This window comes from Poecilia formosa, unplaced genomic scaffold (genome assembly GCF_000485575.1).
Source record: "Poecilia formosa unplaced genomic scaffold, Poecilia_formosa-5.1.2 Scaffold323, whole genome shotgun sequence".
Lineage (NCBI taxonomy): Eukaryota > Metazoa > Chordata > Actinopteri > Cyprinodontiformes > Poeciliidae > Poecilia > Poecilia formosa.
The window spans coordinates 738,764-756,416 of NW_006800262.1; the positions used below are offsets into that span (position 1 = coordinate 738,764).

The following is a 17,653-nucleotide window of genomic DNA, read 5'->3' on the forward strand; positions in this document are numbered from 1 at the left end:
CAGCTGCATGGACAGGACGGCTGGTTGCAGTTGAAGAAAAGATGAATGTGGCCAACTAGAGTGAAATCCTGAAGAAAACCTTTTCCAGAGAAAAGCTTGTTGCATCATTTCCAAGGAGACTCATGGCAATACCAGGTCAAATGGTGCTTCTACTCAATACTGAGCAAATACTTATGACCATGTAATACTTAAAAATATAAATATTTTTTATAAATATGTAAAAATTTAAAGGGCTGTGAATGCTTCCTGTAGCCACTGTAAATTGCTCATAGATTTCTGAGCAACTTTAGCTGAAGTATGTGTGGCCTGATCTTCAACAAACTGAACTTTTCAATTTCTGTTTGTTTGGATCCCTATTAGCCATCGCCGTGAAAATGGTTACTCTACCTGGGGTCCACATCATAAAAACCTTATTTATTACAAAAGCAGTTACACACACTTAATATAACATAGCATATTAAAAAAATACCTTACATGTTAAAATAATTAAACAGGACTCTCTCTCTCTCTCTCTATATATATATATATATATATATATCTACCAGAGACCTGGGAGCTTGAGGGTTCTGCGCAGTGTCTTGCCTGTGCCTATATATTTTTTTAAAAGCATAAACCAAGAGCTCATTGTCTATTTCAATCATTTCTATAAATGTTAAAGCTTTGCCTCTGTGGATGAGAACACAGCATGAATAACGGTCTGGGTTAATATTGCTTTTAGGAGGTTCATTTGGAATCCAGTAAAGAGTATGTGTTGCAGATATGTTCAAACTCTGTAAGGCCCTGTTAGTAAAAGCATGTTCTTAAAAAACTGTTGACAAAGGTTTCCTCTGAACACTAACTTTGATGCTGAGGAGTCATGCTGTCTTGTCTTGCATTTCAAGTCAACGAGATGTTCAGCAGAGTGACATCTGGGCCTCTTTGGTTTGTCTGCCTACCTCACAAGGACTCCTTCCAGCACTGCAATTAGACCGCTCCATTCACACTGTCCAGCCAGCTCTTCATTGCTCAGCCTTTTGTGAACACCGCAGGGTTTTTTGTTCCAACTTGAGCCTCTTTTCACTGAGCACTCTTAGAAAAGGCCTGGGCCTAGGCGTGGGAGACATCTGTTGAGAAGAGCCTTGGATTCATGTCTCAGACCAGGTCATATTTTATTGAAAATGAGCTGAACCCAATGACAACAATGGTAATTAGGCAGAAGTTTAGGATGTCGCTGGAGTCCATGCTGCTGCCAAACTCCTTCTGAGGGGGAGGAGGTTAAATCTGGCCAGTGAAGGTGCTGTGAGCCCAGACAGATCCAGTCCAAACCTAGAGTCACGTCTCTACATCTTTCTGCTCTTTACACTCTTTTGGCTGAACTGGACGACCAGAATGGAGCTGTTCACACAATCAGGATCTTTTTTAGATGAAACTCGGCATGTACAGACTCTTTAGATCGATGCAGGTCTCTCAAAATTTTTGTTCTTGAATTGATATTAGTTTAAAAACATCTCAATGGTAAAAAGAAATAAAACTGTGTGTTTGCAGAAGCTGACTTTGACCATTAGTAGCATGCTGCTGTCCCGATGCTTCACCCTTCTTAGCCCTCTGGCTGCTGAAGCACAATGAGAGTGATCATTGAAGTGGACAGCGTCTGAAGACCAATATTTACTCTAATTTGCAAGAATCTGACCTAATTAGCCTCCTGTCAACCTATAAATTTACAGCCTCAGCTCATATCCTGTCCCTGACTATTGCTGAGCTTCTGAGAGACCAGGACACAGGTTCATGCAGTTTTAGTGTGCTGAAGCAGAAACCTACCTTCTTATTTTAGTCTTAACAGATCCTGAAATAAATAGCCAAGTCTGTGCATCCACGTGATTCAAGCCCCCGTTTTGTTCGAATCTCAAGCCCATTTCAGTGATTTAGGTAAATGTTGTTGAAGAAAATTTTAGGTTATAATATTTCTTAAGAAAACTCTTTTACTCGATCTTCTTCGATCCCAGGTTCTCCCGGCGGACCACGTGTAGCCACACAGAAAACAACAACGAGTGCAGACGTCACAGAATTACAGAGTTTAATCCAGTAGAAGACAACGCATAAAATTACAACAGAAACTGCAGAACAACAGAGACATACATTCATTTACCTGACATAAATGGAAAAGAAGAAGAAGGAAAGAAAGAAAAGAAAAGATGTCTTTGGGGAATTGCGAGAGGAAATCTAATTTGTTACTTCTGTGTAGAAAGTTTTATAGTGAAGGCGTATTCTTATCTTTAATTTATTCAAATAAGGCGTATCTTTGCTCATCCAACCAGGAGCTATCTCTGACCCTCTCTCTAAAGCCAGGAACTCTTGTTGTTTTACAGCTTTTCACAGATGAGTGTGAAAAGCTGGAACTTCTCCTGATTGTTTCCCACATAGACAAATGGCAGTTCAAAAGATCTTAGCAAACCATCTGCTGTAACTACAGGTAACATAAAGGTCAATAGGCCAGAATAAGATACTGATTTTAAAACTATAATTAGGCTATTTCAATCAAGACATGTTAAGCTTTAAAACTAGCATACTTTAAATCTATTTTCTTAACAATGTCTACTCTTCAGAGGATTGCTAAAGTTGGGGTTGATGGCTCCAGTCACATTCAGCCATCACCACATGCATGTGAAACACACAGATCCATCTAGTGTGCTTTGATAAACAACCTGCATCTTGTTTCTATTTGACTTGAACTTTATTAGTACTAATATTCAGTTTTACACTTCAACTCTCATGTTGTCACATTGCAACCATTAATGTATTTAGTAGGGATATTATGTGATATAAGCTAACACAAAGCTATTTGTAATAGTGAAAGAAAAGTCTACAAGGTTTTGTTTTTATTATTTATAATGAAAATATCTTAAGTGTGGGGTATATTTGTATTCAGCCCACCTGAGTCAATATGTAGAACCACCTGCTACTGGAGGTTTAGCAGCAGGTTGCTAGTTTGTCTCTACCAGCTATGTACACCTACAGATCCCCATTTTTGCTCAGTATTCATTGGAAAATAGTTCAAGGTCGGTCGGACTGCATGGAGGACATCTGAAAATGTTTCCTTGCAACTCAGTTTGTCTATGTAGCACCAATTCAAATGCTGTCTCAAGGCACTTTACAAAAAAGTACAATTTAATCCAGTCACACATACTTTCCAATTGATCCTACTTATCAAACAGTAAATTAAGCTCAGTTAATTCAAAGTAGCTTAAAAAGCTTCTAAGGAAACCCACCAGAGCATCAAGTCATTGACTTACAGAATTCGCTCCTCCTTGACCAGCACATAGTGACAATCACTCGCGTTGCGTCGTTGACTTTACATCAATCTCTCATACTGAGCAGGCATAAATTTCCAGCAGAAATTTATAGGTTCTGCTGGAAGAAACTTCCAGGAGAACCAGAGCCTGGATCAGTAGAAGTGGCCATGTGCCACAACTGACTGGGAGTTTGAGAAGATAGAGCAGAATGTACAAGAAGAAACAGATAAACTGATGTAGGATTACTTTTGATGTTCATCAACGTAAAAAGATAATAACAGGAGCGAGAGAACAATTAGTTAATGGCAGCATTATGTCAGCTCATGGCCTCCTCCAGGAAGAAATTGTGCTGTCAATCCAGGTGGATGTCTGAGTCCTGCTAGGTCTCCAGCTGCTCCACCCTGTCAGTCCACCTTGTAGAACCACGAGTCTTAGTCTGTGTGACGCAAATGTTCAAAACCTCAGAGCCTCTGCAGCAAATTCCCTGGAGACATTTCATTGCTCATCAAGGGTGTAGATCCCATCTCATGATTGGGGGGGGACCACAAACAGGAACATTTCGAGGTGTGCTGTGGTGGCACAGGGGTTCAGCACAACCCACATATGGAGGCCTTAGTCCTCGACGCAGCTGTCGCAGGTTCGATTCCCGGCCTTGGTGACCTTTGCTGCATGTCTTCCCCCTTCTCTCATTACCCATTTTCCTGTCAATTAACTATCAAATAAAGGCCACTAGAGCCAAAAAAACAGGAAAATTTCTTAAGACCAATTTTGGGGGGGTCGGCAAAGTTACATTGAAATGTAACGTAAAATGAGGTTTAAAGAGTTTTTAAACCACATTCAGGCTGCAGGACCAAAAATGACTAGTAATCCACATCAAATGTGTTTTTCTTAGTAAGCAACTTATTGAGAAATAAAATTAAAACTCAAATGTTGCTTCTATACAAGTTTTCTTCAGTCTCACTGATCTGCTACACCTTTACAAAATGTTAAGGTTCTAAATAAAAAAGCTTTAATGAGTAACTGCTCTTAATAAAATTCCTTATAAACATTGATTTATTGAAATGGCTCCCAATACAAGTTATGGCCTATTTAAATTATAACTTGTTAAGTTGCTTTATTTTTAAACCTTTTTTAGTCCTGGATGAGTGAGAACCAATAAGTAGATATAAATGAATATCTGGCAAGTATAACTTAACCATTGCACTTAAAGCACAAGGGTTTACATAGAAAAATATTCAGATTTTATTTTGTGGTTTTAAAGGCTTTACATTGAAGGCAGTGAGAAATAAAGGCATAACATTTTAGTTTTTTTTCTATCTGTTCTCGGCTCCCACACTCTGAGCTGGTCCACTTGCTCAGCCCCTCCTCCTGTTTCAAACTCTTCTAATTAACTAAAAGTTAAAGAGTTAAATATGAATGAGATGTTTGCTACCTTTGACAAGAAAGCTTAAATCTATGAAAGCAGTGTAGCAGTTTTGCTAACGAGGCAGCTTATCACGATTCAGTCAAAGTAAGAAAATAACAAACTGCAGTCTGATCTTTATTGTGATGTGTTCAGTGAAAGTAAATAAAAGGTGTTACATGTCTTTTAAGTATTTACTTACTGGAGGGTTTTATGTTTGTGCTGCAGAGCCACAGCTAACAGCTAACAGCTAGCTCCTCACTTCAGCGGCTCTAATGAGCCTGTGCTGTTGCTCCTCCTTCACTTTGGACTGAACCATTGTTCTAACAATGGTAGGGGCGACCTAAAAATGAATTCTTATTTTTTTCTGAGATAAATGGCAGATTTAGTTTGTTCTTTGTTTCTTTTGCCTTTTTATATTGATATTTAAATGCAAATGTTCTTCAATGATTTTTTTGGGGGGTGGGACAATTTTAGACTTTTCCAAGATTAGGGGGTCTGGACCCCCTCAACTCCCCTGGATTTACGCCTAAGTTGCTCATGTAAGACTGGGCTTTTAATAAAAATGCAAGTCCAAAATGTTATCATTGTCACTTTAAAAATTTAAATTAGATTATGACGAGATTTTTTTTTTGACCCAGTCAGTCAAAATGACAGACAACAAAAAGTCTAGCGCAGCAACTGCAACATAGAAACTTGATTGTGAAAAATATTGTAAAATCATGTTAGTCCTTTAAATTTGAAATTATTAAGTTTCTTATTAGGAAAGACACCACATATGACTACATGTAAAATTGTGGTTGTGTGTAGCACTATTTAAAGTGTAAAAGGACTGGATGGAAAAAATCAGAAGACTAGAATTCGTCTACTGGAGCCGTTGTCAGTAATCAATAAAACAATACAAAAGAACTGCTTTCAATACAATGTATTAGACAAAATTAAAGTGAACAATGCAAGACAAACATACATAGGACCAAAAAAAAAACAAACAAAAAAATATACACAGTACTGCAGCCATCCTTCATTGGTTTGTGCACAAAGGGTCTTGACTTCCCCGCTGGTCAGTCCAAAACCTGACCGACACACATTCAGAAGTCCATGGTTGAATTATCCAGATATTTAAGTTGAAAATGTCCCAGCGCAAGTTCTTTCGGATGAAAAGATGAATAATGGGGTGTGTGCCTGAGTGGTGAGATGGAGGGGGAATTGATACAGACCAGACCAGGATGAAGTGATTCTTAGGGCTCTCCTGGCTCCAGCCAGTTTTCAGAAGCTCGCCATCCTTTACCCTAAAAAGGAATCACCTGGCCAATTTCAATAATAGTTGGGAGCATGGCAGCTTCAAGGCTCCAAACTCACTGGATTTTTTGGATCTGTAGCTCCTTTGTCTCCAGCTCTCCCCCTCACACCTGACTGGGGAAAGCTGGAGCAGGCCTAAATAATTACATCAGGTGTGTCAATTGGCTGCATGCATTGTGTGACTGACTGTCACTCTAACCAATGGGGCAGTAAGGCGGGACTAAGAGCAGTTTTTTCACCCTGGGTTACATGTGACAGGATAAAAGATGAATAAAAAACCTTAAAGAGGTGTAAATCCTACAGTGGTGTTTTCTGACTCCACACTTCTACTACAGCTCAATTTAAAGCTGCTGTGAAGGTGGAACCCAGACCCCCAGAGGACAGCTTTTGCTTAGAAAACCAGTCGCAACTGGATGCTGACGTTCTGGGTTCATAAACCAAATATTTTGTCTCGTTATATTTATTAATAATGAATGTATGACTGCTTAATTTTGTTTTCCATGTTCACATAATTGCACAGAAATCAGATCTGTTTTTTCAAAGTCACCTCAAGGCAGTTTACTTTAAAACTATTTGACCAAATTCAGTCAAGTCATCTGCAGTCATTTCATTCTAACACAGCTGAGCCAAGGATCTGCTGTGGCTGTGATGGAGAGCAGCTTCCACAGCTTCAGTTCTCATGCTTTTGGTTAGATTGTGATCTCTGACTGGTTGCTCTCTGGATGTCTACTCAGGTTTATTCTTCCATTTGCTTTCACGTCTGGTTCCATTCTGGTAAATTATTGAATGGCTCTGTTCCACACTATTACCAGAGTCAACATAAGCTACAGGAACAGTATTGTTATTTTAATTTATTTTTATTCCTGCATTCATTCCCAGAGTTGTGACTTGAGACAATATTTTGGTTCAGCAATTATGAGAGAAACGATCTGAAATGATCTTTGAGTCACAAACCAAAAAAAGAAGAATAGATAAAAGAAAACAGGCAAAGGTGTTTGTAGTTTCAGAGCTGCAACTGCTTGGACTGATCTTGGGTTGAGCCGTCCCTCAGAGGGGGGCGGCAGACGCTGTTGCTCCGACACAGAGACACACAGCCACGGCTGATGGAAACCTAACGAGGCAGTCTGCTTGTTAGCTGCTAATTGAGCGGTCAGAGCCAAGACTGGAGTGCGCCATCTGTTTGTCACAGAGGAACATCTTGTCGCTTCACGCCCATCAGTGAGCCCCCTTCTCTCTCTGTGGTGTGATATTAATAGCTCATGCCCAGAGAGAAAAATCAAGAAAGAAACTTAAGTAAAGTGATGAAGGGAGGAGGGTCAATAAAAGGTCTACAGAGGAGGATTCTGATACATTTAAACCCAATAGGAAGCAGCCTAGCAATGAGACCATAAATATATTTTCTAAAAATAACTTTTTTTCAAATTTTTGTAACTTTTATTTTCAATGTACGTGAAGCTAATTTTGTAAAGCTGTTTATATTATTGCATTTCTCAACATTTTCCTTGCTATGCCAGTGTTCTGGTTATGATGTGTGTTCTGCAGCCTAGTGCATTTCCTTCTCTTCTTGTGCAGATTGCTTTTTCATATAAAAGGTGTTTAATATGTTCCATAGCAAAAGAACTAGAAGAAATAAAGATCCGTAGATCTTTATTTCAGTGTCACCAAAGCTTTGGGTGGTCAGTCCAGAGAGGCTCGACAGATCCCAGGTCCCTGGTCTCTGCCAACACCAGACCTGTTTTTGTCATTTTGGTGAATTGGTTGTGAAAAATCGGGGTAGATATGATTAGTCTGAATGGAAACATGACAAAAGCTGCTCAGCAATTATAAGACCGCTTTGTTTGCTCTAATTCCAAATAAGGCCTTTCTGTTGATGATTGAGTAGGAAGAAAGTAATTTTCAGCAAGTTATTTTATAATAAAGTATAAATAAATATTTATTTAGACCTCCCCTCTGTTATCTCCTGGAAGACAATCAGAGCCCAACTTGTTCTAACAGTAATAAGTAAATGTAACTCTACCAGAGATGTGAAGGATTCTGTGCAGACATGTGTGTGTGCAGGTGTGTGTTCTCAGCGTCTGCAGACTAAGCAGATTACCTGCCAAGTTTCCCATGAAGGTTTTATCAGCCAAAAGAAGAACATGTATGAAAACCGACTGACAATATGAACATAGATATTTCTTTTTAGCTTTCAGGATGTGTCTTAATATTGTAATGTCTGGTTGAGTTTTGGTCTTCAGAAGGAACCAACCGTTCTGAAGGTGAAACAGTTTCTGTGCTGCTCATCTTCCTTCCTGGGTCACCGGTCGCTTGGCACTGAGCTGCGGCTGTCAGCCAGAGGGAGCTCACTGTGTGTGTGTGTGTGTGTGTGTGTGTGTGTGTGTGTGTGTGTGTGTGGAACCAGCTCAGTGGAGGTGCTAATTTGTTAATGTTTTTCAGTGCAGAATCTTAATTAGTGTTGCAAGCTTCATGCCTAATTTAGTGATTACACACCAGATAAATGAACTCATGTAAATCTCAGGATCTTCAAATTGTTCCACACCTTTCAACCTGACACATTACATATTCTTCATAAACCTATAGAGAAACTGTTACGTCAACCTCTTACACTTTGACCCATCTTATTTGTTTCATAATCTAAGAGGTTTTTTTTCTGTCTACAGTCCATATACTAGTTGACTCTGTCCATTAGTATTTGGACAGAGTCAACTTTTTTCTCATTTTGGTTATGTACAATAAATTTTAAATGATATAATTCAGATTAAGTGCAGACTTCCAGCTTTAACTCAGTAGGTTGAACTAAAACTTGCATAAAAATGTGAGGAACTAAATGTTTTTCAACACAATCACTTCATCTCAGGGCGTCAAAAGTTTTCTCTCCAACCAGCTCATAGGACAACTGCACATGGTTTTCAAAAAGAGGCTATATTATTGGAGTTCAATTGATCAGTGTAAGCCCCGCCCATTGGCTTTGATCTCTGGTTTTGACTGATAAAATGATTTCATAATGATGCTGCAGGAACAGGAACAATGAATCTACATTTATTTAATTATCTGCATTGACTTGTTTAAGTTTGCATTTTAATGATTTAATGAGATATTTAATACATTGTTTGCTAAACAAATTAAACAATTATTTATTTATTTGCATATTTAATCAAAGATCTAAGGATGTATTTATTTAATTTTGTCTTTTAACTCTGTACTATATTTCCTCATATATTGTGCAATCTTTTAGTTCAACCCACTGAATCAAAGCTGAAGGTCTGCAGTTCAGCTGCATCTGAGTTGCTTTATTTCACATCCATTGTGATAATATACAGAACTCTGTCCAAATATTTATGGTAGTTTATGTAGCAGCAGGTTAATTGTCATGCTTGTCCTCAGGGCTGGTTCAGTCCCGGCCAGGTGTTTGTCCTGGATGAGTACTGCGCCCGGTACGGGGTTCGAGGTTGCCACCGCCACCTGAGCTACCTGAAGGATCTCATGGACTACGCCGAGAACAGCGTGCTGGTTGACCCCATGCTGCTGCATTACAGCTATGCTTTCTGTGCCTCACATATCCATGGAAACAGGTAAACAAGCATTATCATGATGGAATAACTTTGGTCCTTTGGTCATCAGAGACAAACATTTGATTCCTAGTTACCCCAAGTATGTGGGACGTCCTGCTACTGTCCTAATGTTTTCAGTTTTTGCTGGATGGCCCAGGGCTACTTTGAGTTGGTTAAGAAAAAAAAACTGAGCAAGTAATGATCTTATGTGAGGTTCTTCAAAGCTCCACTCTTTGGTTTCTCTCAACATTTCACTTCTATCTAATGGGTGTTAGAAAATGATTGTGGTTAGTTAAGGAAAAGTTGATTATTCATACTGAGGACTGTTTGCCTGAAGTCAGTAACTACTGATGTCACAAGGTGACATCTTTGTTCAAAAGGAAAAGTGCTGAGTTCAATGTGACAACATTAACTTGGACTGCAATATAGATTAGCTAATTATAAGTACCATTCATTCAGGCTCTTCATGCCACTAACATGACAATAAAGACAATTATTATTATTGTAACATTATGTTGGTTGAAGTTTTTTATGGAAGCATTAGGACCAAAAAATCAGATCTATTCTTATATCAAGAATTTGGTCGAAACTAGTTATATTTACTCAATTACATTTACTTGAGTAATGTTTTAGAAAAATGTACTTTTAGGAGGATTTTTACTACGCTTCACTTTCTACTTTTACTTGAGTAACTTTATCTATTCTTACATGAGTAAAATTTCTGGATTCTCTACCCACTGAATGAAGAACAAACATGTTTTAACCAAAAATTCACTAGACACAGTTATGTTCTGTTTTCTGTGTCTAGTCCTGTTCCTGTCCTGTTTCCCTGCTGATTGTTCCCAGGTGTGTCTAGTTACCTGATTACCCTCCCTGTGTATTTAAACCCACCTGTTGTCTTTGTCTCTTGTCGGGTCCTCATCTTTGTCAGGCTGTTTGTTAGCCCTCCAGTAGAACTGTATAGTCCTGGTGGGTTTAGCTCCGTGGTCAGTCCTTTGTTTCTGTTGCTACCGGTTTTAGCTTTGCTTATGTTCTCTGCTGTGCCGCCTGAACTGGACTGTTTTGAGCTACTGTCTATTAAACCAATCATCATCACCTCTCAATCTGGGTCCTGCCTGCGTTCACTCTCGCTGCCTCCACCTCAACTCATGACAGACACACGCCTGCAGTTTTTGTTAAAATTTCATAAGTTTTATGTTGAAAGAAACTGATTTGGAAAAGATTATTTTGCCTGATAAGATTTTAGGACTTATTTTAGCTGTATGTTTATCAGAAGTCAAAGTGTCACCATGACATTCATCAACTTGATCACATATTTTATGTTGTCCTATAACATGCAGCCTTATTGTTCAGTGAAAATGCAAAGGTGCTGTACGGAGGTTTTATAGTAGCACGTTTCCATCCAAGTGAGGGAAGTTTGGGTAACACTGAAAACCTGCATATTGCAGATAAAGTAACATATAGTTTTGAACTGGACTGAAATCAAGTTAAGTAGCTGAGATTCTACTAATCAAGACCTTATTTAAGTCTAAAACTTAAAAAAAAATCTTTGCTGTGAATTGGATTACAAGTCTGTGTTTAACTTAAAGTCCCCACAGTTCTGATGCCATGTGTGGTTTGCATTCAAAGCTATGATGTAATTTCACCAATTGCTCACAGGAACTTTATTGGTTCACCAATAAAGTTAATTAGGCCCTGTTAACATGGAGCGGGTTTTCAGTGAAACCGCAACGTCTGAGTTGAGATCCAGCCTCTCTTTTACCCTCCAGGTCTCAGAGTAGATCTTTTCTGTATGGAATATCCCTGGTAGAGGTGCGATGTACTCCACAGGTGTGAAAGCACACATCTACAGGACTCATGGCTGCAGAGTTTGCTCAACGTATGCATGGGCAGACAACTAAACCAATCATGGACTGCATTATGAGCTGCTTGACTCGTTCAGTTTGACTCGTCCTCTCATACGGATTATACGTGTGTCATAGAGATGAACTTTGTGTTTAATACAGATACCACAGTGACCTGTGAGGTCAAAGTGATTTGACGACATACTAAAACCACAGTGCCATCTAGTGCCCTGGCATGACAACTACAGGTGTCTTGGCGGTCGTCTAAACAGTGATGATGTGTTTGAACGTTGAACTGTTTCCAAAATACTGTCATTTTACAGCCAGCATGTGAGCACAGCCTGACTTTAGACTTCTGTTTATATGATGGCAAAATACAACATAAGCTGCAGTAATGAATAAAATCAGTTCTTAGAAGAACTTTACTTTTTAAAACTTGCATGGTAGCTCTAATATTAACAAAGAGCCCAGTACAAAGTTACAGTGGTTGCTTTTCACATTGTTTAACATCATTTCTTCTGCTTGAATCTCCTCTTCACTTCCTGCCCCCCTCTGCTCTTAACAAGCAGGTAATTACTGATATCTGTGCTTTCTCTCTTTGTTGACTCATTTAGTCAATTAGAAAGTGTAATGATTAGCTTCTTCAGTTAATCATCAGATATTACCCGACGCGGGGCGGGAGGGATTACTGGAACTGGCTTTTTGTCAGTCGGAGCTCTAATTTGAATAAATGTTCATTCAGGACTCGCCTGAGTGGGTGTAGAAGGGGGGCAAAGAGATTTTGGATTGCTGGCAGGCGTAATGGTGGCAAGAAAAAAGAATTAATTGTAGAAATGCAAAACTCCCTGGAGGGTTCTTTTGAGAGGAGAAACAGAATGAACCACTGAAGAAAACTTGTCAAATGCATTCAGGCAATATTATACTGTACTTAACTTGTGTGTAATTCTCTGTTTGGTTCCAAAACTTAGTAGCCATCATGATTAATTGTTAATCATTTCAATTAGCTTTGCAGTAAGTAATATTCACATCAGTGTAGATACAAAAACCTTTTTACAGTTTTAATAGTGACAACAATGCAGCTCACTGGTTCTGAACCTCGGAGAAATTTAGTCTGATTTAAGAAGTTAGGCTATAGTTAGTAAGTAGATTACAGTTATAGCTACCAGTAGTTTACTAACCAGTAGTTGATTGGGTTGAAAGTCCAGATGGTGCTAAACTTTCTCTGTAATGTATCAGGACACATGTAAAAACTGGTACTAGTGGGACAGTTCTGTTCAACTTCTGTAATTTCCATACTACAAGCTGCTACTTTCTTCAGATACTTTGAAGACTGCAGTGTGGTGAATATCCGACTTCTTACCAAGAAAAGGTGGGCTGCTGTGTGACGAAGAGATAGATCAAAGTGTTATTGAGAGCGACAACCATAGAGAGACTGAGGAAGAGTGTGTGAGTCCAGGGATGCACAAAAACCCTCACTGCATCTGACTCGCACAAACACAGCCACATCCCCAGATCGCCTCATGCTGGCAGTGCACAAAGCCAGCACAATGCGCCCGGCCCACACAAATGCAGGCCACATGCATGTCGTGGACATGGCCCACAGAACCCGCAATGTGGCTCCTGACGCTCAGTTCCTCACCCACATAAACAGCAAATCTGACTCACATGAAGCCCAGCACACACACAGTGCTATGGCTTATTTGTTAGAAATTCCTGTAAATAATAAAAAAGCCTTCCTGTGTGAAGGAAACTCTTTCCTGCTGGTTCCGTGGCTCAGGTCCTGAGTCCAGAGGAGGATGAGGTGAAGCGGCAACATTTGCTTCATGTCTATTGTTTGTAGTAAACTTTTCAACAAGATCTAGTAGAACAGTGAGTCTGCTGGCAGGAAGGATCTGCTTTAAAGCTCCTGCCTTCTTTAAGGATGCAGCAGAATGGAACTGAGAGAGCTCTGCAGGTCAGCAGCAGCTTCATGGAGGGACACACATCCATCAGACACAGCAGAGTGGCATCATCAAGTTTCATCAAGTTTATTTGTATAGCATATTTCAGCAACTAGACAGTTCAAAGTGTTTTGCTTGATAAAAACAAAAATCAGCAATTGAAACATTACATTTTTCCAAGTGGCATCATTACACATAATAATGTTTCATTTATTATGGTCCAACAGAAACCCAGGTGGGTTTTTAGTCTAGATTTAAAGAATATTAGTGTTTCAACTGTTTTGCAGTTTTCTGGAGTTTGATCCAGATTTGTGGTGCATAGAAGCTGAATGCTGCTTCTCAATGTTTGTTTCTGGTTCTGGGGATGCAGAGCAGAACCAGAAAACCTGAGAGGTCTGGAAGGTTGATCTAACCACAGCAGATTTTAATGCATTGTGGTTCTAAGCTGTTCAGTGGTTTATAAACTAACAGCAGTATTTTAAAGTCTATTCTCTCAGTGGAAGGACTTTAGAACTGGCTGATGTGCTCTCTCTTCCTGGTTTTAGTCAGAACACTAGCAGCAGCGTTTGGGATCAGCTGCAGCTGGAGGATTGACTTTTTTAGGCAGATCTGTGAAGACACTGCTGCAGAAATCAATCAGACTTAAGATGAGCACATGGCTGAGTTTCTCTCAATCCACTGACACACTGTCCATCAGTGATGTTAGGTGAGCCAGAGTCCCCTGTCTCTCACCACCTGCAGTAGGTCAAAGGCCATCCATGCTAGGAGTTGAGCTCATCTAACCACTTCCTCTCAGCTGTAGAGAAGCTGCTGCTCCAACAGACAACACCATGAACATGGCTGATATAGTTAAGGAGGTCTGCAGGAGCGCCCCCTGCAGTCCAGAAGGTCTCAGCTTCCCTAGCAACATGAACAAAGGAAGAATTAGAAACTCAAAACAGCAGAGAATCAGAGTGAACAATAGTTTGTAAACTTGCTTGTCTAATTTGTTCACTCTAGGTTGAGGTGAACTATTGGTTCACTTTGTAATATTAATTTTGCACATTTTCTTTTAAAGGAACACGTGACATAACTGGTATTTTTGACTATTTCTTTACTGATTTTTAACATTATTCAAATGTTGTTGTTTTTTTGCATAAGACAAAATATTGATGAGGAGTCACCTCATTATAATTTGCCTCCATGCTAGGCTGATGGTGGCAGATTCAGCTCATAGTGTGCTGTTTGTCTCCTCAGGCCTGATGGGACGGGGACAGTGACTGTGGAGGAGAAGGAGCAGTTTGAGGCTGTCAGACATCGTCTCATTGTGCTATTGGAGAACCAGATAACACACTTCAGGTATGAACATTCACACGACAGAAACAGGGTTGTAGTTCTTTCTAAAAAGATTTTCAGATTTTCTTCCTAAAGCCAAAGGCTGATGGATCCTCTGAGAGCAGGAAAATTTCCACAATTTTAAGGGACATGTGTTTGAACTATGACATGCACAAAATTGTGGTGGCAGCATATGAGGGTCCCAGGTGCAGTATGGGGGAGCAGGGGAGCTGTGGGGATTGCCACTGTGCTGAAAATTTTAATCAGGAGTGCTGAAAATCACACTTGGGAGTGGTAGCTTTGTGCTAGCATGGTGCAATCTTAAATCAGATAGCTTCATCCTGAAAGCTGAAGAAAGTGTAGGACTGCTGTGAGAAGATGCTGCTGATCCACACAGCATGGTGGGGACACAGGGTAGCTTCTCAGGGAATGACAGGGAAAACAAAAACTATTTAGCAATCACTAAAAGCTTAGCAGGGCATGATTGTTTGCATACTGAAGGAGGTTTTCCATTTTCTAAGGGTTTTTGAGGGTCAGAAAGTCCTTATACGGTATAAAACAACTCTACTCTGAAAAATGTCATATGCATTTACTGTTCAGGATGTTTGTTAAACCTTCAAACCTTTGGTTTTAACCTTTCATGTTTGCACTGCAGTCTATACTGTAGTTGGGTATGCAGTATAGACATTCTTTACATAGAAATATTTTCCATACAACACAATTCTGGAAAAAGTGTGTCTGACCTGAAAAACTATATAGAAGAAATGTAAATCAGTTACACTAAGTAAATGTAAGTGCAGTAAATAAATGATGTTTACATCATAAAACATAACACAAAAAATCATGATGAACTTAAAACGTCAAAACAAGCAACAAAATTTACATTTCATGAAATTTTAACCTAAAACTGTCAGACAGGAGCTCGTTCATCACAATGTTAAAACGGACAAACACACAGTAGAGTTTATACTCATGGTCTGAGCTTGAGCCACAACCAACCCGAACCTGACCTGAAATTTGGTCGGACCAGAATTATTTGCATGTTAGTTCAGTCACGTTGGGCTTTAGCTTCTGTGATGCGTCTAATAAGCCTGGAATACATCCAGCATGGAGAAAACCAAACAGAGTGCACAATATAAAGTTGAGTTAATCAACTTATTACAGTGTAACTAGAGGAGTAGATAGTTTAACCTGTTGAGGAAGTAACAAAAAGTAGATAGAGTGCAAACGTTAATTAGACTGCAACAAGCACAGTGCACTGCATACGCACATGGCTCTGTACTGCTCTGCTTGAGCAGTAGCAGTGATGGGAGGCTTTTTATCACACATCCCAGAAGATTTGCACTTTATTCACCCTGCAGCTACAACAAGCAACAAGATGGAGCTGGGAGACCTTAAGCAGAAGCTAAACCCAGAAGTTACACTGATCATTTTACCCTTATGGAGTCTTAAGAGATGGAGTCATTTCAACATGTGCGCGGTTCAGCGAGGTTCTATTGACCCCACATACCCCACATACACTTTTATGTGTTTTTTTTTATGTGTGTGTGATTTCAGGAACTGAGGGTTTGACGGGACACCCCTTTGTTTCCTGCTGTCCGACTGTGACATCTGCAGCGCTCCATCTCAGTGTCGCTTTAAGACTGTGGGAGGGTTAAATGGTGTTCTAAAAGTAAAAGCAAAACAAAATAATACATGTGGTTTAATTGGGGCCTGAGCATCTAGTTAAAGTTAATTAGTAGGGTCAGACCAGGCCCAGACACATTGCTTATGGGCTCTGGAAGTGGGTCGTTTTGGATTTATTTATTTTTTAGGCCCAATCTAAACTCTACCCTGCAGCCCTGACTTGTCTGTTCAGATGGTTTTTCAGCAATCCACACCTTGGGACATGAAACCAAAATAACTGAAATGGCACTTTTAGAGACATGTTTGGATTGCCAGGTAATAATGACCCAAATGTTGGGCTGAATAGAGGATAGGGCCTATGACTAATGACTACATATGAGACAAAATTACCCAATTTGTGACTGTGTTAGTATGATTGTTCTGACCATTTATAAGTCTGTTTATTCCAATCAAGCTCAGAACCGGAGAAGCCTTTTGGATAAGAGTTTAGATGTTTTCAGGAAACAGGAGAAGGAGCCCAGTTTTCTTCTACTGAGTCATTGAGGATTGTCAGATACTGATTTTGAACAAGGTTACCATGGCTGAAAAAGTAGAAAAATTTTGTAGTAAGCAAATTTCACAAAATTGACAGCATCCTACTAGGCTGAGCTTGTAAGATCAATCTTTTATTTTGGAGATGTTACCAGAAGCAGCTAGGTGCTGGATTCAATACACCTTTAAGCAATTGCAAGTCCTGAATTAGCTTTAGGCAATGTACCTTGATATCAATAAATGTCCCATTCCTAATTCTGGTACTTTATACTTCATGTCATTACAGGCACTTTTAAAACCATTGGAGTAGTTAAAATTAGCAGGCATAGAGATTTTTATTATTATTATTTGTAAGTTTGTATTTGTCTTCTACATTTCAAATTTCAAAAAACACTGCAGAAGAAAAACAATCTTTGTCCTCTGAGGAAAACTACCTAAAACTTTTAAAATGACCCTCCCGTTGACATAAAGCAGTGGGGGTATTTTATCCCCATCAGCGGCACACAACAGGTGCAGGAGATTCATGTTCAGTGGCTGTTGAGACCTCCTAGCATCTGTGTGACCATTCAGCACCGCCATCACTGTGTGAACTCATTGTGAGTGTGGTGTGAAAGCAACAGCCCCAAGACCTTGAGCAACACTCATCTGAATGGACCTGTGCCATTAAATATTCTGAAGCTTAGCACTTTAAACACTTCATGCCTCAGAGGGGCCCTCCATCTGGCCCTGGGGCAGGAAGGAGGGGCCAGTTGAGGGCCTGGGGGGTTTATCAGCGGGAGTCATTACTAACTCACCTCAGCAAGAGGCTAATAGTGGTAAATAATGGCCGAGACAGTGTTGGGATTAGGCTAATGTCCTCCCAGACAAAAGCAGGAGT

General features: G+C 39.7%; 1 protein-coding gene across 1 annotated transcript in view; it reads left to right on the top strand.

Moving 5' to 3' along the window:
- The window catches only part of LOC103152713 (calcium-dependent secretion activator 2-like), a 220,452-nt gene that overhangs the window by 110,792 nt on the left and 92,007 nt on the right, over nucleotides 1–17,653 (top strand). Inside the window, exons 13-14 of the mRNA XM_016661313.1 lie at nucleotides 9,355–9,542; nucleotides 14,542–14,643. Coding sequence (XP_016516799.1) covers nucleotides 9,355–9,542; nucleotides 14,542–14,643 — 290 coding nt within the window. The remainder of the gene's footprint in view (nucleotides 1–9,354; nucleotides 9,543–14,541; nucleotides 14,644–17,653) is intronic.